The sequence below is a fragment of the Paramacrobiotus metropolitanus genome, unplaced genomic scaffold, assembly GCF_019649055.1.
Source record: "Paramacrobiotus metropolitanus isolate TYO unplaced genomic scaffold, Prichtersi_v1.0 Parri_scaffold0000089, whole genome shotgun sequence".
In the NCBI taxonomy this organism is placed as follows: domain Eukaryota; kingdom Metazoa; phylum Tardigrada; class Eutardigrada; order Parachela; family Macrobiotidae; genus Paramacrobiotus; species Paramacrobiotus metropolitanus.
This window is the reverse complement of record NW_026570309.1, coordinates 407,893-429,094: the sequence shown is the minus strand read 5'-3', so window position 1 is coordinate 429,094 and position 21,202 is coordinate 407,893. Positions and strand designations below refer to the sequence as shown.

The 21,202-nt window shown below is 43.4% G+C and overlaps 3 protein-coding genes across 5 annotated transcripts; all 3 read right to left on the bottom strand.

Annotated features, from left to right (window-relative positions):
• Nucleotides 1-121: 121 nt before the first annotated feature.
• Nucleotides 122-11,569, bottom strand: LOC129596418 (uncharacterized). Of its 2 annotated transcripts, none has more exons than XR_008691423.1 (4): nt 11,120-11,569; nt 6,598-6,875; nt 6,423-6,539; nt 122-6,355 (listed from the first exon to the last, which is right to left on the bottom strand). XR_008691423.1 is itself a non-coding variant. In XM_055493691.1 (4 exons), the coding sequence occupies exons 1-4, from the start codon at nt 6,947-6,949 to the stop codon at nt 6,042-6,044; spliced, it is 726 nt and encodes a 241-aa protein (XP_055349666.1). In that variant the 5' UTR covers nt 6,950-6,990; the 3' UTR covers nt 141-6,041. The 2 variants fall into 2 exon arrangements, 1 of the variants encoding a protein (XP_055349666.1); XM_055493691.1 differs by lacking the exon at nt 11,120-11,569 and adding an exon at nt 6,933-6,990 and having other exon boundaries at nt 141-6,355.
• LOC129596419 (uncharacterized) lies at nt 7,949-8,991 on the bottom strand. Its single transcript, XM_055493692.1, has 2 exons — nt 8,689-8,991; nt 7,949-8,626 (listed from the first exon to the last, which is right to left on the bottom strand). Exons 1-2 carry the CDS (start codon nt 8,965-8,967, stop codon nt 8,387-8,389), a joined length of 519 nt encoding a protein of 172 aa, XP_055349667.1. The 5' UTR covers nt 8,968-8,991; the 3' UTR covers nt 7,949-8,386.
• A 3,608-nt stretch (nt 11,570-15,177) lies between the features above and the next one.
• On the bottom strand, nt 15,178-18,866 carry LOC129596420 (uncharacterized). 2 transcript variants are annotated; one of them, XR_008691424.1, is made up of 5 exons: nt 18,087-18,864; nt 17,860-18,009; nt 17,708-17,790; nt 17,266-17,325; nt 15,178-17,123 (listed from the first exon to the last, which is right to left on the bottom strand). XR_008691424.1 is itself a non-coding variant. In XM_055493693.1 (4 exons), the coding sequence occupies exons 1-4, from the start codon at nt 18,223-18,225 to the stop codon at nt 17,297-17,299; spliced, it is 312 nt and encodes a 103-aa protein (XP_055349668.1). In that variant the 5' UTR covers nt 18,226-18,866; the 3' UTR covers nt 17,140-17,296. The 2 variants fall into 2 exon arrangements, 1 of the variants encoding a protein (XP_055349668.1); XM_055493693.1 differs by lacking the exon at nt 15,178-17,123 and having other exon boundaries at nt 17,140-17,325; nt 18,176-18,866.
• Between the last annotated feature and the right edge of the window lie 2,336 nt (nt 18,867-21,202).

Below are 21,202 nucleotides of genomic sequence, written 5' to 3'. Positions count from 1 at the left end.
TTTTCGACATCAGCATTTGCGTGTAAACTGTAAAGTTAAACTGTAAATGTAAAAATAAATTGCATGAAATAACATGCTATTACGGAAGACCTGCTGCATTTATAACTGGCACATCCCTTAACGGCTAGCCTGCAGCGCACCTATCCCAGGAGTTGCTTCCATATTACTCGTAGTCGTAGAGGACACAATGAACGAAGCCGGACATCAGCCAAGTGTGGACAATGGTGACGAAGATCAGAATTATTTTGCTGTCATCTTGAATCAGCAGGAGGGCGACGCACGGAAAATTATGATTGACGGGAAGTTTACGGATTGAAATACGTCAATGCAGGTGCGAATAATTAGTGTTTGCTTAGTGCCCATCAGACTTTTTTCACGCTATTTCTGAACGAGACAAACCGTCAGTAGATCATTGTTTCAGTCATGTGCACAGTGCACATATAAGGGGCGAAAGTAAACGCGTTCCACCGTTCCCCTGTACTGCTGCCGCGTTGAGTGTGACGTTACAGCAATACATAGGGTTAAATCAGGCGCGGTACATAAGCGCCTTGTTCAGCCACAACGTAACTCCAGCCTGCTGACGGCAGCAGTACAGGGGAACGGTGGAAGATGCCTGCTTTTGCCCCCTATATACTGTGCATCACGTCGATCAGCTGTCTAAACCGGGCGAAAGTTCAGTCGTCAAACGATGAGCTTTTTAATATTGGTTACACAAAGTCACAGCAGAGCTGCCAAGAAAAACAACATCGGGCACTTGTAATTCCCGATCAGCCAATCTGAAAACTAAAAAAACATCCTCGTTGTTCCTAATATCATTAAATGTTCGTCAAACGTCAAACTATTGCTTTACCAGCACCAAACAATGCAATTATTCTGATGCTGACGAATTACAGACGTAGAGAAGTGCAGTTCCAGTTGAAGTGTAATCAATTAAATCTCTAATAATAATCCGAAGTGTAGAAACCATCTCTGGAATTCACTGACGGTGAGCCAGCACCGACTGCCGTTTTGTAGTCTTTCATGATACAGGCCATTTTTTCCGCTTGAGTTCTGGTACTGTCAATCCCAAAGTCAAACTTTCAACCGCAAAAAGTCGTTTACCGAAATCGTATTAAGGGCATAAAAAAGAGAAATTTTCACTATTGGTGTTGGTGATTTAAGTGGTGGATGCACCAGTTTGACGCTTACTTATACTGCAGAATGTGATGCCCGGAAGTTGAAAGCTAGTTAAAAGATCGTCAGACGTTTGTCACGTTACGTTTGAACGTGATAACCGACAACCCAGACATCCTTTCAATCAGGTGTACAGTCATTTCACCGACGTGCAAAAGTGTTCGCCACTGGCCACACTATTGTTCTGTTGACACCTCGTAATGAATTTGCTGGCGCAGACGGTACGGCAGCTGTGGTTTCTCGGTACTCGTACAGAACCTGGATATGAGTGAACGAGCAAGAAACGTGTCGATTAGCCCCAGGGCACGTCGGCATCATCATCGTTCAAGTTCATTACCACTTCTATAATCGCGCAAGGTACCTTACGTGCTAGTACATGGCAATAAAATGAGTAGGATTGGAAATTAAATTATGTATTTTCCGCGTTTTGCTGCTTGTACGAGCCGGTTGATTCGTCAGCGTATGCGACGCTGTCTTCTTGCAGAAGCGGGAATCACTCCGAGTTTTGTTCTGCATTTCTTGCATCAGAAACATTGCAGCAAAAGTCAATTGTCGATATTTATTGCGATTTCCTGTGCATAAAGCATGTGAAAGCCGTGCAGTGTCAGACCGACAAAAAACCTTCTCTGCAGGCGGATGCTCGAAAACATACAAACTGAGCGACAAAAGGCACATACATGTAGTCGCTTACTCTCAGCTCTGCTGACGGAAGTCAGCAGGTAAATAAATACAGCAAGTGGCGCATTCACTTAACTTTATCAATACTCTGCTTTCGCTTTGGCTGGATTTTATTAATGCATATAAGAAAAAATAAAGAGATCCGATGGTAAACGAGTATGAAGTTACCGATAATGATTATTTCATCATTTTATCCGCAAAAACTTAGCGCAGAATGATGTGTTGTACCTATACCATAGAATTGACCGTGAATAATACATACAGCATAGATCATAGATTTATGTACAGAATTATATCGTAGAACCGAATAACTGAAAAATCTTTTATTTATTAAGTACAAGATCTATACTACGCGCGGCGCCCCATAGTTTTGAGATCTCTATAACCATAAAACTTCTGGAAAAATGGACAACGCCATTAGATCCGGGATAGTTCAGAAGTGGCCGGCATGTGTTTTTTTATGAAAATATCGAGCCGGCATCAAGCCGCCATCAAGACCAGATTGATCCAACCCATCTTAAAGGTCACCTTGAAACTTAGAAATATTTGCCTAGATACAATACAAAATACCAATTGACATAATTATCACACTAATTAAACCGAAAAATAAATAAATTATTGTACTTATTCAAACACTCGCGTTATTCAAACATTGCTGCCGGAGTTGCCGAGCTCGAAACACGTTTAAAATAAACCAATATAAAATGTAAAAATATCAAATATAAAATCAATACGAAAAATCACTGGACGAGTGAGTGACCAAAACACTATCACCGACCACTGAGCGGAATCTCTAGGTGAGTGGGTGACCGAGCTACCACCACTGACCAGTAAGAAAAATCACTAGACAAGTGAGTGACCGAAACACCATTACTGCCCACTGAGCGGAATTTCTAGGTGAGTGAATCATCGAGCGGGCTTTGCTCTTGCTCACCTACCGGGCTCTGTGCACTGGACAGTAGTTGTAGCAGGGTCACATCCTCACCTAGCGATTTTTCTCTTTACCTAGCGATATTTGTTACTGGACAGGTTGAGCTCGGTCAGTTACTCACCTAGTGATTGAGTGCGTCAAAAAATCGCTAGGTGAGTACGTGACCGAGCTACCACCACTGTCCAGTGCCCAGAGCCCGTTAGGTGAAAGAGTACCGAGATACCACTACTGTCCAGTGCATAGATCTCGTTAGGAAGATGGGTGACCGAGCTACCAATACTGCCCAGCGCACAGAGCCCGTTAGGTAGATGGATGACCGAGCTACCAATACTGTCCAGTGCACAGAGCCCGTTAGGTGAAGGCGTGACCGAGCTACCACTACTGTCCAGTGCATAGATCCCGTTAGGTAGATGGGTGACCGAGCTACCAATACTGTCCAGTGCATAGATCCCGTTAGGTAGATGGGTGACCAAGCTACCATTACTGTCCAGTGCACAGAGCCCGTTAGGTGAACGCGTGACCGAGCTACCACTACTGTCCAGTGCTTAGATCCCGTTAGGAAGATGGATGACCGAGCTACCAATACTGTCCAGTGCACAGAGCCCGTTAGGGGAAGGCGTGACCGAGCTACCACTACTGTCCAATGCATAGATCCCGTTAGATAGATGGGTGACCGAGCTATCAATACTGTCCAGTGCATAGATCCCGTTAGGTAGATGGGTGACCAAGCTACCAATACTGTCCAGTGCACAGAGCCCGTTAGGTGAACGCGTGACCGAGCTACCACTACTGTCCAATGCACGAACTCCGTTAAGTGATCTAGTGACCGAGGTACCACTACTGTCCAGTGCACAAACTCCGTTAAGTGATCTAATGAGCGAGCTAGCACTACTGTCCAGCGCATAAACTCCGTTAAGTGATCTAGTGACCGAGTTACGAGTACTGTCCTTTGCATAGATCCCGTTAGGTAGGTGGGTGACCGAGCTACCAAAGCTATCCAGTGCACAGAACCCGTTAGGTGAACGTATGACCAAACTGCAATATTACTGAGCAAAATAGAGCAGGCCCTGCTAAGTTCTTAATGGGTGACCTATCTAGCACCACTGTCTAGTCTTAGCGTCCTTTTAGTTTGCAATGTGATACTCTCGTGGGTGATTAGATCCGGATGGTTTTTCGCTAAGAAAATTTAACAAAAAATGATCTGTAAAGTCAAAGTAACTGCGTTCGACTGCACGAAACCAAAACATCCATTTTTTTTATAAAATTTTTGTTGTCGGGCTCTTCAGATTTATCCGTTCTAAGTTAACAATCCGTAAACCGGCCAAGGAGTTTAGAACCCAAGAAACGCGGAGGCGAAGCCGAGGCTGTTTCTTGTAATGTCCATATTACGCAAACATGTTAGTTAGTTGCTGAAGCCTCCTGCAGTTGAACATCTACGTTTAAATCCAGCCATTTTCAGAATTTCCGTGGTTGTTTGTTGGAGGCACTCGGGCAGCAATCGTGAAATCGCGTAGTGCTGCGATTACCCGTCCAGGTGTTTCATTGCCAGCTGCAGGCATTGCGCTGAACGCCGACAGTGAACGGTGGCAATATAGTGGACACCCTCCAGCAAAATTAGCGGTGTGAAGTTTATCGCATGTAGCCGGCAGAAAGGTTGACAGGTTGATGGTTGACGTTCAATGAAGGTCATCAACCTTTCTGCCAGAGCGCATCAACCTTTCTCTAAAGGTCATCAACCTTTCTTCCAGAGCTCATCAACCTTTCTCTAAAGGTCATCAACCTTTCTGCCAGAGCTCATCAACCTTTCTCTAAAGGTCATCAACCTTTTTCTTTAGGTTATCAACCTTTCTGCCGAAGTGATCCACCTTTCCACCAGTGGTAATCCACATCTTTGCCGAGGATTATTCACATTTTTGGAAAGGCTATTTACTTTCTGCCGGAGACCATCTGCCTTACTAGAGAGGACATCCAGTTTTCTGCCATAGGACATCCATCTTTCTGCCAGAGGTTATCCATGAATCTCCCAACGGTATCCATTACTCCTATCAACGACGCCAATGCACCCATTGTAGCTCCATTTGCTTATCGTTCCTCTAGCTCGTTGAAAAGCAAATTAATTAATGGTTTTTTTAAACACCTGGCTTGGATGTTGAATAAGCAAGCGAAGCAGTTCACTGAATCCACCTTGAACTGACGACAACAGTGACTTACAATGAGCACAACTGCCACGAAAAAAATAATATGACAAGTACAGAATCATTGACGCATCAACCTTTCTGCCGAACCGGTGTCGGCACCCATTCATCACATCAAGCTTTTGCGCAACTGCAAAAGTTGTCTGTCACAGTTTTCACCATCGGTATTGCCTTATAAGTTAAACCGCTTACCTACGATCAAACATGCAGACGCAACGTACGAACTACGAACAGTCGATATAATATTATGTCTTAACCGACAGCGAAATAATTGTGTTGCACAATAAAGTACAATGAGCACAATAAGATCAATAGACACCGCCGGCAGAAAGGTTGATGACCTTTACAGAAAAGTTGATGACCTTTTAGAAGGTTGATAACCTTTACAGAAAGGTTGATGACCTTTCAGAAAGGTTGATAACCTTTACAGAAAGGTTGATGACCTTTAGAGAAAGGTTGATGAGCTCTGGCAGAAAGGTTGATGACCTTCATTGAGCGTCAACCATCAACCCGTCAACCTTCCTGCCGGCTACAATCGCACAACCCAGAAAAACTTCAGATGTTCCGATGTTTGCAAGATAATATGCCAGATAAGAAGAAACAGTATATTGTATAAACATAAAATGGCGTCGGTTACGTCATAAACTGGAGTTGGGAGCTGCACTTTCCAGCTGCAATTCCCGGTTGGACTTTATGACTACAGCTCCCAACTCCAGAATATGAGTCATCACAATTGTATAGTGTATGTCCATAGTGCATACTATAATACTATATATATATATATATATGTAGTTAAAATTTTATACAATAGTTAACTAATTACAGTCTTTCGGGAGGAAGTAAGTATTAAAGGCACCACGGAACGCATAAAATCTAGAAAAAAAAAACAAGTGACTTTTGTTACAATGGCGCGCATTGTGTGTAAAAAAAACTTTTGCGAAGCCGTGGTGGGGACTTGCATTATTGTTATGTTAATTCTTATAATACTGCTGGAAGCATTTTTCGGAGCAAGCCACAGTGTCAGGACCTTTATTAACAATTGCACCGCACTGGAAGTTGATGATTTACTCAATCGAAACATCACCCCATGGGCGAGTGTTAAAATCAGAGTCAACAATTCTACGTTTTGAGTAAGTAAGTTTAAATCGTTTGTTAATTTCCGCCGACGAAACTTCCAGCTTGCGCTTATTGCGTGTTATGTTGAACGGATAATTCACGGTAATTCCGCTTGGCTGGTCCGGTGGTGCCAGGCTTTCCAGTAGCATCTCTTTCAGGCTTTCCAGGTTTAGCTGTTTTTTCGCTTGCCGTGTCAACGTAAATCCCTTGACTTTTATCGTTTCACATCCAGTATTTGTCCGGTAAGCATAGCTTTTTGGTCCTGGGACAACAAAGAATTAACATTTTAAGTTGCTCGCATATTATTATCTAGATAATTATTCTTTTACCAAGCGCTACAAATTCGTCAATGTACTCGTCAGGCTGTAAAGACGAGGACAAATCACCCAAGCACGTTCCCGTTGGTGGATCGGGCAAATCGTCTCTATGGATGTAGAAAATGCTGTCTGCAAAATAAAGAAGTGGATGAGCCAATTTGCCGATAATACTGTTTCGCGCCTTCACCTGTATCGTGGTATAACAAACGGTCTCCAACCATTTCCATGAATTTTAATAAGTGTAGCCGTGCGTACGCAGTCGTAAAAGCTGCGATAACAACATTGGTTTTTTTGCTCGTCGCAATGTAGTCCTTCTTGGAGCGGTATTGAACTGCCATAACTTCATCGGTGACCAAATCGAACCCGGCGACTTCGTACTTGTTAGAAAACAAGTAATCATGGAATACCTCTTTCTTTTCCACCATATCCGTGTTGGATCGGTCTTCCTGTTGACCAAATTTTCCCCTGCAATGAGCGTAAAAATAATGAACATGCACAAATTAAATAAATTCACATGTGTACCAAAAACTATTTAGCATAAGCTTGCAAAGAGCTCTCAATGCGTCGTTTTTCGCAATATTCTTTTATCCAGTAGAATATTTTCTTTAGCAAGGAATTCTTGAATATATCTGTCTTTTTCATCTTCCGTTTGACACTGTGGTGGATATCCAGAAGCTTCCGTTTTCAGCTTCAAAACAGGTCAATGTATTCTCTGAATAAATACTGCATTTGTTCTGGATAGTGCCAAGCCGAGTATATTTTATCGATACGATAGCCAACTTCTAATGCTCGATGAATTTCTGGAGTGCACCAAGTTCCTTCCAGAGCCCTGTCCTCATCATCGTGAGAACATGGTTCGTTTACGCGTTCCGTCACGCATTTAGCGCATAAAGGAAAAGTCAGTTTATCAGTTTTGTAAGGTAGCACCGGTAAAAACAACGACGGTGGAGGAATGACGCGACATTTAATTATTCCAAAAATACTCTCCACAGGCGGAAAATCTTTAGTAATGATAACAGGCGGTCCCACCGGATAAGGTAGATTTTTGTTAATATAAGGGTATTCGCTGATAACGTCGAGCGAATAGATTTTTTCTCCAGGATCGCACTTGTGGTACAACTTGATAGCGTTTGCCCTGCCACCAGTAAATGCGTCTCGGGGGTGCATAGGTTCTTCAATACCGGTCAACTGAATTATTTTCTGAAATTCCAGGTCAGTAGTGAGCCGGCTATCATAGTCGTGTTCCCAGATCGAAACTACGGAATAGCCCATAGTTTTGATAGCTTCAAGGCGTAAGGCAGTTGCTTTGTTGACTTCCTCCATTGGCCGTTTCAGAAAGGGATGCAGCGTGCTTTTGTTGTGCATTCGCTGCAGCCGTGCCACATACATCCTGCACAAAAACATTGAAGGTGAATTGCGTTTTGAATGTGATCGATAACATTTATATCGAGCTGACTAACCTAAAACTCGTAAGCGGTTTTTGTATCCCGATCAAAACCATCCACAGTCCAGTGACCGATTCGATGCTCTTTTGCAATTTTACATCATTTTCCATTTCAATCCAGCGTAGCCAACGCTCTCCTTTGACAGATGACTTTTTGCCCTGACCAGGAGGGCCGATCAACGCAATTTGGTTTTCCTTCAGCATTCGCGCTCTCCAAAAGTAATTGCACATGCCGGGTGTGGTTAGTCCAGACGCAAATGGGCATAATCCATCGGTTACCTGTTGGAAAAGCGCTCGAAATTTTTCGCACGCTTGTTGCAAAATGAGGACATCTTGTGAGCAATACCTAAAACGAATCGGATAAGTTCGATTCTGTAAATAGCATAAGGGTTTAGCTTACTTGATAAAGTGTGCATTAAAGTCGAATTTGTTCCTGTGACGGCGTCGCTCTTTGCGGTACCATTTCATGAAGCGCTTTCGTTCTTTCTTTTCATAGACTGATAGCCATAGTCATGACGATCGGGCCAAGCAATTATTTTATTCCAGTTTTCAGGCTTATTAAGTTTGTGTGGGAAATCTCCTTTGGTTTCTTGCAAACCAAATGCTTTCGCAAAATTTTTAACGATGATGGTACATAGTTCATAGAGTCACGAAATTTTATTTTGAGTTTGGGCACGTCCATCTGCATAACCTTGCTCCCGTTGAAAATAAGCGGACGTGGAATAACGCCGTTTTTCACGAGATAATTCAAAATGAAGTATCCATCAAATCCCTGAAAAATAAATTATCAATTTATTTAATAAAGAAGTTACTTAACGTGTTGACTTTCGCTACCTTCAAATTGTGCGCCATAAATGTGTAGCCACGGAAACGCTCACTGAAAATGAAATCGCCAAGTTCTTGTGAAATGTCGCCGTTAATATTACCGTTTTCTGGAAGAATAAATTTTTCATTTTTTGTCGCGATCACCGCTAGGTTGACTTTAAATTCTCCACTCTCGTCTTGATATGTTTCCAGGTCAAAGTATGCCAGCTTGTCGTTATGGTGCTTGGCCTTTTCTTTATCCGTAAATTCCACGGGTTTCATATAACACACATGGTTTTCCTCCGGCATATAGAATAACGAGCAAGTCGCACAAAAAACTCACCACATCGATGTTGCTGATCGTCAACATCTAGTTCGATTTCCTCAGCAATATCGTGGTCCTGGTCATTGTCCTCACCATGAATTGTATCGTAATTGGTCTTCATACGGCGATTTACCATAGAGACAAAGGTTTTACACTCACGGCAAATGAAAAATTTGCGCAGATGGTGCTGCTCCCAGCTTGGTGTCTGTCAAAACAATCTTGCCCATAGAAATCGCGGTTACAGTCCAGACAGTGTATGGTTTCTTGCTTATTCATTTTGCAAGTTGCAGACAAACACTGGTGGCACTTGAACTCGCAGCGGTGATACTGTCTTTGATCGTAGCCTTTCATGCAACGGTAACAGTAATAGTGGTGCTCAAAATAGGCCGGTAAAGATGTTAAAACATCAAAATGTTGATCGTGATGCAGCAGCATAATTCGCTTTTCGCAGTAGGCGCCGCAGTAGACGATAGAATTTCCATGATCCACAGATACCACAATAAACTGATAATTCGGTAAAACTTCTTCAAAGCGGGGAATATCTTGCACGTTGAATTCTCTGTTTGGCAGGTTGGCAGTCAACAATAATTCTTTTGTCTTCTGGTCTTGCAACTTTTGGTTCGGTAAAGCTTTGTGTACAGCTCTTTGTCGCCATCTGCATGCGCTTGTGCCACAACTATAGCCCTGGCCATACACAAACAGTCCGTATTTCGAATCTGGGTAATACATCTTTTGTTGTCTAAAATCCGCTGCAACAATTTTGATACATTTTTTCTGCATGATCCGGATGGCAAATCAGTGTGCTGGACTGACAGTTCAAATGATTCGTCTAGCAGAAAAGCCTGATTAGAGTTTAGAATCCGCCTTATTGTCGTCATCCACCGTTCAGTTGTTATTTGGTCCCGCCGAATAGGTGGCATCCAAATTGGATACTGCAGAGCATTTTGATACATGCGGATTCGCACCAGGTTATGCGCTGGAATCGCAGCAATCACACTCTCCAGAATATCTTTCAAAACGAGTGTTATCGTTTTAACAGCATACTTGAACGATAGATTATCCAGCCCCGTCACTGTACATTTGTAAGTTTCGAACGAAACTGAAAATTTCTGGGAATATTTTGCTCCGATATTTTCGAGCACATAATAATCTTTAATGTCATTCAAGTCTGGATCGACTTCGTCAGCTATATTCAAAGCTGGCAGATCAGCTCGTGGTACAGTATAATTATGATCAAGAAGAGCATAATCATGATTGAAAAGTGCGGTATCAGCAAACTGTGGGTTACTAGTACAGGCGTTAGAGTTGCCCTGTACACGATCAGGTACTTGCGTCATCGTAAAGACGAGCTCTGGCAACGTGATTTTACTAGTCTCAAAGATGCACCCAAGATACTCAGATTATATATGAATAAATTCCGCTACAGCATTTTTGTTATCATCTGAATTTCCAAACAGATCGCTCAATGATTCATGCGCTAAAAATGTCAGGCATGTTAATATCCGCGATCCTTTTTTGTTCAGTGCGGTCCTCACCGGAAATGAATACAGCTCCACAACGGATGCAGCACAGCAGTACTGTCCGCATACGGTACTCCATTCCATTTGTAAACGATGCGCTTGCGAAATAACTAACTCGGCGTTCTTGCAAAAACTTTCAATATGGATGCCGTAAAATCTCGGTTCGTGACCATAAGAGTCAAAATATTCCAATTTTCCCGGGACGTCCTGGTAGAACGCCAACCAATGCGAGCCTGGCTTTGCAGCTTCGTCAGTATTGACAACGCATGCCCATGGCAGCTTCATTGGCAGGGACGGTGGTAACATGTCCGCAGCAAATACACCAATAAAAGCGTCTTTCGTCACGGTACTTGAACGTAGCACGTGGTCGATTTCAGCAGTGTCCATTTTAGTGCCGATCTGCATTCAAAATAAAATCTGAATTTTTTTTTTACACTTTGTCCTAGAACAACGGGCGACCGAGAGCGCGAAGCGCTCCGGTCGCCCATTGTTTACCACATCCGTCACGATTCTCTTCAGCGTCAAAAGGGGCCGACGGCGCGCCCACCCCCGCTGGCGACCCTGAAGCTTACCGCGCAGGCAACAACACGGCATTTTTAAGTCTTACAACACTTACGTTAGGTTTTTACGCTGTAAAATCCGCAATTAGCTGGCGATGTGAATTGACTTCAATAATATTATCCCACACCATCATCGTAATGGCCATAATTGGTTCAGTTAATTGGGCGGCGAACTGCAGGCGGATTGATAGATTTCCTTGGCGCACGGTGCTCATCGGTCCCCGGCCTGTCCGTGAAGGTGTCAGATCGAATCCCCAAATAGCAAATCCTTCCGCAAATGCTTTACGGTCGAAAGGCAGCGCCCCGTCCGGTGCGTGCAAGCGGCCGAGCGTCTCCAACAGACCGTCATATGATTGCAAATAATCACCCGTGGCGAAATTTGGTCGGTAGGCTTGTGCGGGATACGACTGTCCGTCGACTTCGACACTTATATAGTTGAGATTGAAATGTTCAAAGTTAAACGGATTACCTCGGCGCAGCCCGTGAAAACTCGAGCTTTTACAAATCCCACAAAACACATTTGGGTACTGCTCCAATATGTAAATTAGCCAGCACTGTGCTCTGAATCATACCAATATCATTAACACGCATACACACTCGCTCAATAGGGTATTTCACAGTCTTTGTCGATAATTGGGCAGTAAGCGCAGACAAATATGCCGGATTAGGCACAAAGCGTTTGACGTACAACCGCGGATTGCGAATGTATGCTTTAAAGGTATCCACTGGAAGATTGGCATATGAACGCAGGTAGAATTCCGGCTTATTCAAAATGAGGCGCACATGTAGCGGTACACCGGTGATCAAATTTTTCCCTGCTGAAAAATGTCCGTACATAATTTGGCGCTGAACGGGACGTACTCGTTGGTCACAAACATAGCTTTTCGCGTTACTTCTCCAGCGTTATTGGCATGATCTTCTAGGTACCCGGGAGTGTCTATATAAAATCCAGCACTTGTTGCCTGGCTTTTTAGGGCAGCCGGTGTGTACCCCAACAAATTTTCCAAGTACGCTCGGTAGGCATATAATGGGGTGGAATTAGTTATCAGGCGGTTGGCCATTGTTACCTCTACCGAGCTGAATATAGAATGCGCAATCAAGTTCACTGGTGCTACCAGATCCGTGTTTTCAATATGCGTAGCCGCACCAAGTCCTGCAATTTGCTTTTTGATTGCAATATCCATTTCTAGCGTAATTTCCGGTAGCACTAGCAGCGCCGACGTTGAAGGGGAATGTAAAAGGAAATTTCTCCAGAACTAATTTCTTCTGTTTGCCCTGATGTTGGTAGAATGCGTTCTTCTTCTGTCCGCACAAAATCCGCTAGAGTGGCCGGAACGGAGAATAAATCCGACTCGACCTGCATAGCTGGCACGCTTCCTTCCAAAATAAAAGCCATTTTAAAATGCGTCCTCAAATTCTCTTGGGGAATCCGCTTAAGCCGTTTAAGTCGGAAGGAAGGTTTCTTTATCTTTTGTCCTCTTGTGCTGCTGCTTGAGCCGTTTGATGCCTCCTTGCTGTTGAGGTTGCGCAGTTAACGCTTCCGAAATTTTCTCTCCTACCTTCTTGGATGTTTCACTTAAAACTGTTGTCGCTGCGTCGCGTAAGTGGGGCTTTGCTGCTTCCATTGCTGCTCTGGCATGTGGTGCCGCTGCTTTAATAACCGGGGCAGCAAAATGCGCTAATTTACTAAACATTGCGCGCAGGAAATTAGGTAGCATAAATCCGCTGCCATTTTGCATTAAACTCCCGCGATAGCGTGTCATGACGGCTCCATAGCCGTGCTGGCTACTAGCGCCCGTGGCGGCCCCGCAAATAAATCCAGATAGAACGATGGTGACGGCTCAAAGAGGATTACGGGCATTTTTTAGCGATAGTAATACTGAATGGGGCGGAAATGCAGCTTTACCATTGACTTTCCAGTCTGAAAAATTGCCGCTTCTCCGAGATCAGTTGCAATGTTGATATCAATAGTGTCCAGTCGATCGTATAAAACAGGTAAATAATGTGGATCCTCAAACCTTTCGGAAACAATTTCGAAGCGAGGAACACTTGCTTTAATGGGGAAAGCGCGCAAAAGCTGCATAGTTTCATCGCCCACAATATTGTAGTCGCACTTGTTGCAGTAGACAAAATTGACTGGTTCCCAATGTGCATATTTACGGGCTTATCTGCTGTCATTGTTATAGACGTCTCCAACAGTTGCAACTCTGCCAGGGCTTTCAGCTGGTCGGACAGTGTTGTAGCTGCGGAAGCAAAATTCGTTTTTCCATTAAAAATTTTCATATTGTTCAGACTGTGCAGCAGAAAATCGTCGTTCTTTAAATCCAAGCATACGGGATAGATGCAAAGATGAGGGAGGAAAATCCAGAAAAACACGTACGCTGGGAAATTTCACTTTGAGCTTGGGCTCGGTTGCAAATAATTCTAGTTGGAAAGCCGCCTGTTCTTTCGCTGTAGAATCGCGAAATGGCTTTAACCGTGGTACTTTACTGTTGATAAAATTAATGATGTCACTTTTCTCATAGATCCCTGCAGGTACCGTAATTGTGTCCCTCTCCATAGCGAAAACACCGTTGCTATCCATAGAAGTAATTTGGTCAACGTGCAACGTTTGGGGACTGGGTAAATTGTACATTGAATTAGGATACTGTATTTCCACCAATGCCATTTCCCATTGTCCCGGTAGCGATATCACGCTCTTTAACTTTGTGGTCCATTCAGCTGCATTATTCTTTGGGAACTGTTGCATACAGGCATCAGATGGAAGCGTGACATAAAAGCTATTATGAGCCATTTCTGACACGACTGAGTTCGGCTTCGTAATATTTCCGCGAATTAAGTCCCCGTCTTCATCCAGTAATACGTAGAGGGGCTCGGGCTGTTGTGGTAATACTTGGTGTATCTTGTAAATTTCCTCCTTAAATGTTGACTCATATCCTTTTTCAAAAAGTGTTTTGTCGATGGCTACTCGTACTGTGTCACCTACGCTGTACTTTGGCTTTTTCTGCTTTCCCAATAATAATTCTGCATATAGTCGATTGAATATTTGCAGAGAATTGGACTGGCTTACCTCATTAGGCGTGACTTTATGCGAAGAATGAATTGCGTTGTTGTAACTGTTTACCAAATCTCCCAGAACGTCCCAGTACACTTTAGACTGTCGGTGTCGAAATAATTTCCATATTCGTTTCTTGAGATTGCGTATGCCATTTTCAGCTAAGGATGCTTTGATTGCTTTATTTTCAGAAGAGAACAAAAAAACCTTTTGGGCTGTCAAAAAACTCTTAACATCCTTATTGTAAAATTCAAGACCTTTGTCCGTTTGCAATTTAATGGGAGCTCCGAGTTCTGCAAACACCTTTTCCAACCCAAGTTTTACTTCTAGACCGCTTTTATTCTTTAGTAGTTGACAGCTCACTTTCTTGCTGAAGACGTCGATCACAAACAATATCCAACGGTATCCTTTGTTCTGCTTCGCATATTTTGATATGTCTGCCAGATCGGCTTGATATTGCTCCGCTAGGTTTGAGACAACTCCGGGGTTTCTTTTGAACCTTTTGCGTCGAGATTTGTGGACTGTATATGGATCCAGATGCTCCAGCTGTTCCCGCGTTTGTTGATAGTTTGGTGCTTGTGGAAAGTGGCTGCGAAACTTTTGAATCCCTGTTAAGCTGCCCGGGTGCTGAGGGTTCAGATACGCTTGTCGTAGCAGTAGATTGGCCATCGTATTCGTCGTCGCTACTGCTTGATCCATCGCAACAGCTAGATGTGCAGTTCCATGTCATACCTTCACCCAAAGACAAAGAAAAGGGAACGCATCCACCACCACTCATTTGTTATTAATAGTCATCCAGTTGAACTGGGATTTGGTTCTTGAACCGATGGGACCTTCGATTTGTAAAGTGTTTTCATCAAATACTTCTCGCTTTGCACGCTTGCGTTTTGCCGGGGGTGCAAGTGGAATAGGAGGGAAAGCATCTAACATACGATCAGGCATATTAGGGGTACCCACGGCTTCTTTAATAGTTGTACTGGAATGGGGGCACAGATGCTGGAGGCGGAATAACCATTTGGTCAGGGCCGAACGCCGACTCTTTCAGCGCCAAAAGCGAGCCAAGTTTCTTGATAACAGTTCCGCTTTCTCCCATTCGCTTAGCGTATTCCGTGAAATTATATCTCTCATCAAATCGTCCAGTTTTACAATATCCACAACTTCAGTAGGCTGCTGTTGTAATTGGACATCCGTTACAATACGACCAACCGTGTCACTTGCAAGTCTTTTCATTTCGCTCGCGGGAACAATATAATGCACTTCCGGTTTCATTTCAGTAAGGCAGTTCCCAAAACAGCTGCCAATACAGGTAGAACCGCAGGTAAGAATCCTCCGCGCTGTAATAAAATTTCCCTCTTGCTTCGTAAAGGATATTTTTTGAGGGCAATCAGCTATAATGGTCGACGCCAACGCTGACACACCTTTAGCTGATCGGTGGTAAGAGGCACTGAATTCTTTACCAAATTCAAACAAATTTCTTCAAAACAGCGAAGTTGTCGTTTCGAAATATTTTCCAAAAGAAAACGACGCTGCTTGGGTTTCAGCGATCGCAGGGTAAGGAGAAACGGTGCAAAGTCTTTTAAAATCTGATCACACATTCTTGGGCAAGTTTGTCGTATGTGGATTAATGTAAATTTTAGTCAACTCTCCCGGTAATATTGCTGAACGAATCCTTAAATAGGCAGGTGTGTCCGGTTTCATATCCAAAATGAGAGGTTGAAATGGTTCCTGGCCGACTTCCTCGTAAGCTCCGCTGAGATGTTTTAAACCAGTCTGCCTTTCTAGAATCTTGATTTGGTTCACATCACGATTATTTTTGAACAGTATAAGATATTGTGCATTAAGATGCACGTCTCGCATAGCAGACCCTTGTTTATATAGGTTATTGAATAATAGAAATACACAAAGCCGTTTATGGTGTACTTTTTGAGTGAAGAGTTTAGCCAAATGCTCATTTTTCACCAAGCCACTTGCCACGTTATCCAGTATCAACAAAATATTTTGTTTACCATCAAAATAATTTTCATCCTCCACAATTTGTTGAATATTTTTTGTCAGTTCAATCCAAGGGACTTTGCGCTGAAGCACTTCGTAGGCTGGCTGCATTTCTCCGTACACCAAAATAATTCGTCCAAATGGTTGGTCAAATAATTTATCGCGCTCCATAATTAATTTTGACACATATGTCGTTTTCCCCGAAGTCGTTGGCCCCACAACAAGGACTGAAGCGGGTAGTCGGAATCTCAAATCAGCTGTCGTGCGCGGATACCTATTTAAGGAATCCATTTCCAAAGGGCGGAGCTATTGCTAGCGTACCGATAACAGAATGGAGACTTCAAAGCGGAGGGTTGTCTTAGATATTGATTGGTTTATCGCTGGCTCCCAACGGCTTATAAAACAGCTGGCATTTTGTGATTGCCCAACTAGTGTTAGCAGGTGCTACACATTCACCATTCCATCCCACTTTAATCGTTACCGCGTTGAATTTAGGAGCCAATCGCGTCACTCACACGGACTTGTCTGGCATAATCGTGGAGATTATTTATACTTGGACATCGCCAGGGCGATTCAGGATATGCTGGAGCTTATTGGTGAACGACCTGCGCGTTTGACGTTTTTTGCCAAAGGATTGGAAAAGCAAAAGATTTTGGAAAATTATTTGCCTGAAGTGTTTAATCTTGAAGACATTGGGTGCCCGAAGTTTAAGGAGCTTACTTCATTACCACAAACAACGCTTTCAAAAGCGGAGACATTTGCAAATTGGCTGAATGGCGAAAATAACTAACGTTGTTGCAACTGCTGACCTTGGCTGCGCAATTGACTTACCCAGCTTATCCGAACGCGATCCGCTTTCTCATTATGCACCACATAAATTTTCCGGGCTTCTTCTCCGTTCCATTCGTCCTTACAAATCGCACTGCCAAGTGTACCGCAACGGCAAGATCACAGTTAATGGTGCACAGTCCATCAGTGATGCTCTCGCGTTATTGGATCACTATTATCGGAAACTGCAAAAATACGGCTATCAAAAAGCATCGTTAAAGAATCCAAGAATTGTTAACATTGTCGCCACTTTCAATTTTGGGAAATTTCTTAGTTTAGAGAAATTATACAACTCAATAAGAGCAAAAGCTGATGCCATGTTTGAACCTGAAATATTTCCGGCCATGCGAGTCCGGCTTCAAGGTTGTACGGCGATGATTTTCCATTCTGGAAAAATTAATTTATTAGGTGCAAAAGATGCTGATACTCTTCATACTGCTGAAAACGAATTGCGCCTGTTATTAGGAACCTAAATGCAGCAGTAAATAAAATTACAAAAAAAGCTATCGTTGCATATTTCTGTTACCTGGCATTACAAAGCATTAGTGCTAAATTTATTAAGAAATGTAAAGAACGTTTACCCTTAAAAGTATCTGGTACATACTACATATACAGTGCAATACTGTACAATACATTACTCATTAATTATGATAATTAGATTTTATTACGAAATGTATTTTTTTGTTATAAAAGCATTGAGCAAACATACAAGCATATAATAATAATTTTTGTAATCAGGAAACTGCGGAATCAGCAAATTACGCCATACCGTTGACAAGGTGGAAAAATTCTTTGAGAAGTTCAGGCCAACTTTTTCCACTCAAACCCTCGTTGTTTATAGCAGCCCCGAAGCTATGTACACATGACAAATACAGCATGGGTTACAACGTAATATAAACTAAAAACACTTGCTTCACTTACTTCGTGTACAAGAAATTCATAAATTCTGCAATTAGCGGAGTAATCGTTAACAGAAATGTGGCTTTGGCTCCAGTGGAAAAAATTTTGCAGCGACCCTGGCGGACTTTTTCCAGTTGATCTGCACGCACGCATAAGCATGCACGCAGTAGACTGCAAATAATTGTCAAAATTGATTACACACTACAGGCATAATGTACAGTAATAAAGAAGATAATATTCCATCGTACCTGTTAGTTTCCATGATTATATATGTATAAATAAATTGAGAATAGAGCAGCTAGTAATATCCACTGAAAAGTAATTATATTTCACTTACTATGCGTTGAAAGGCTTTGACGAGCCAGATGCGTTAAAATGCTCCTCCATAGTGCAAAAGAATGTAAACAACTTGTTGAATCAAGCAGTGAAAGTAAACCAATATAACTGTACAGTGTACAGTAGTATCCATATAGTACAGTACCATCCATCCATCCGTACAGTACTCCAACCATTGGGCGCATGTCAAGTTTCACAATTATATATAAGCCGTGCACAATCCAGTTAAGCAATTAAACTACTCGATAAGTTGACAAATAATTTGTATATTATAAGTGCGCAGCATTACTATAAGTGTTTTCAATCAATAAGAGACGCGCATGGTATGCAGCACCATCGCTGACGAGCCAGTTGCGCTAATGTGCCAATGCCGCTCCATGCGGTAAAAGAATGTAAACAACCACTTGCACGCGTGCAACACGGCTGCACAGGTAGCTGCATCTGGGCTGCGAGCATCCTTGAGGTATGCACAGCAGATGCACCAGCGTGTGTGTGTGTGATTATCAGTAAGTGAGTAAATTAGTTAGTGTACTTCTATACAGTGTACATATGCAGTAATCATATGCTGCAGTTGTGCTGAATCATATGCTGCAGTTGGGAGCTGCAAGTACAAAGTACAACCGGGAATTGTAACTAGAAAGTCCAGCTCCCAACTCCAGTTTATGACGTAACCGACGCCATCTTATGTTTATACAGTATACTGTTTCTTCTCAGATAATATCTGACGAGATCATAGCCGATGAGAATTATAGTTTGGAAAACGATACTCGTCCACGGAATCAGGCGAATATTGCTCACCGCTTCTAGTAGATTGCCACAAGCACTTTTCCAGTGCGAGAACTTTGAGGGATCGGCGGTTCCCCCGTAGATCGAAAACGGGTGTTGACGAGCGTTTCAGGCCGGGTGAACCGTTTGGATGGCGCGAATGACAGCATAAACACGGGTTCTAACCGGAACGTAATCCAACAATCCGATAGCTACCAGGATTAGTAGTTTCTACCAAAACGATTCATGCTTCTTCACTGCTATAGAGCAGGCCTTGCTCTCTATTGCTATTTACCAATACCATTCTCACCATCACGCCGTCGATCGCCTATGCGAATAATTCGTAAAGGGTGCCCACACATTCGTTTAGTGCCTTTCAATATATACTTTTTGTTTATAAACAGTTATTCTTTTGATATACTGGTGTAAACAATTTATTGTGGAGAGAAAATGGCGTATGCATATTTTGCAATTTGCAGTGACCTTTAAGTGAAATTCAATAAATCCAGCTAGTGGGTTTGTGTTTTGAGGAGACCATACCTGATAAAATTGTTTCTCAGCCCGGAACCAGAAGGCGGTGAATAACATGAGAGCAATTCTGAGCGCAGCTGAGAGAAGAACTACACGAGCATGCATCCCACCGCAGTTAATGCCGATTCCATATCTGCGTAATCGACTGACTAGGATGATCCTGACCAGGTCCCGGCTCATCAAACGGCTGTGTCAACTTCCTATTGATGTCGGCTTTTCTCCCCGTTGCTACTACGGATTAAACTGCAGAACTTGCCCATTCCGTTATAAATTAGCTTCTACGCTGTCGTATACAGACAGTTATGGATGAGATCAAGGTTCCTTTGGCAGAAAGAAACTTAATATGTACGTTCAAGATTACTGTACTATGGAGTCTAATTTTGTTTAGTCGGCAATAGTACCGCATTGTTATATACAAGAAACAGCCTCGGCTTCGCCTCCGCGTTTCTTGTGGTCCATGGCCATTTTATTTGAATTTGAATGATTATTTATTAGATAAAATCTATATTTCGTCGAAACATGATCGGTAGATACAAAAAAGCAAACCCGAATTTTCTATGAAAATCAGCTCATGATTCTCTCAACCTTGAAAGCATTCCCTTTGGCTGCACATACAGATAATTTTACGATATCCCTTACCCGAAAAGAAAGCCGAAATATCAGTCCATAATAAGGTGTGAATTTCGAGACAGTGATAATGCACTGGATCACTAGTTCGATGACTCGTCACTTCACTGGTTCTTTTCACTGGAAAGTGGTGTGTGCCCAGTGGTGTATGTCCGGTCAGTAGCGGTAGCTCGATTACTTGCTTATCTAACCGGTTCCGTTCGCCGGCCAGTAGTGGTAGCTCGGTCACTCAAGTACACTATACGATAATGACAGCTTGGTCGCTCGTTCAACTACCGGGCTCTCTGCACCGGACCGTAGTGGTAACTCGGTCACTTGTTCCCTAACGGACTTTGTACACTGGACAGTAGTGACAGCTCGGTCACCCGCTCACCTCCGGGGCTCTGTGCACGGACAGTAGTGGTAGCTCAGTCACTCCATCACCGAACGGGCTTTGTTCCCTTGGCAGTAGTGACAGCTCGGTCACCCGCTCGCGTACCGGCTCTGTGCACGGACGGCAGTGGTAGATTAGCCACTCGTTCTCTAACGGGCTTTCTACGCCGGATAGTAGTGAAAGCTCGGTCACTCGTATCACCTAACAGTAACGGGCTCTCTGCACCGGACAGCAGTGGTAGCTCGGTCACTCGTTCGCCGAACGGGCTTTTTGCGCCGGGCAGCAATGGTAGTCCGGTCGCCCGCTGACCTAACGGACTTTCTGCGCCGGACGTTAGTGACAGCGCGGTCACCCGCTCACCTACCGGTCTCTGTGCACGGACAGTCGTGATAACTCGGTCACTCGTTCCCTAACGGGCTTTTTACACTGAAAAGTAGTGTCAGCTCGGTCACTCGCTCACCTACCGGGCGATCTGGACCGGACAGTAGTGTTAGCTCATTCACTGGTTCCCTAACGGGCTTTGTACAGTAGTGACAGCTCGATCACCCGCTCCCCTAACGGACTTTGTACACTGAACAGTAGTGACAGCTCGGTGCCGCTCACCTCCCAGGCTCTGTGCACGGACAGTGGTAGTAGCTTAGTCACTCGTTCACCGAACGGGCTTTTTGCGCCGGAAAGCAGTGGTAGCTCGGTCACTCGCTGACCTAACGGGCTCTGTGCACGGACAGTAGT

What these genes read in the sequence shown, in the direction of transcription:
- LOC129596419 (XM_055493692.1), bottom strand. Translation starts at nt 8,967, where the DNA reads ATGCCGGAGGAAAACCATGTGTGTTATATGAAACCCGTGGAATTTACG. An exon ending in TTATGGCGCACAATTTGAAG is followed by an intron (nt 8,627 to 8,688) that starts GTAGCGAAAGTC and finishes TTTATTTTTCAG; the next exon opens with GGATTTGATGGATACTTCAT.
- LOC129596418 (XM_055493691.1), bottom strand. An exon ending in TTTGTTATACCACGATACAG is followed by an intron (nt 6,540 to 6,597) that starts GTGAAGGCGCGA and finishes TTTATTTTGCAG; the next exon opens with ACAGCATTTTCTACATCCAT. An exon ending in TGACGAATTTGTAGCGCTTG is followed by an intron (nt 6,356 to 6,422) that starts GTAAAAGAATAA and finishes TTGTTGTCCCAG; the next exon opens with GACCAAAAAGCTATGCTTAC.
- LOC129596420 (XM_055493693.1), bottom strand. Translation starts at nt 18,225, where the DNA reads ATGGAGGAGCATTTTAACGCATCTGGCTCGTCAAAGCCTTTCAACGCA. An exon ending in TCAAAGCCTTTCAACGCATA is followed by an intron (nt 18,010 to 18,175) that starts GTAAGTGAAATA and finishes AATTATTTGCAG; the next exon opens with TCTACTGCGTGCATGCTTAT. An exon ending in ATTTTTCCACCTTGTCAACG is followed by an intron (nt 17,326 to 17,707) that starts GTATGGCGTAAT and finishes TAATTTTTCCAG; the next exon opens with AATGGAAAATCATCGCCGTA.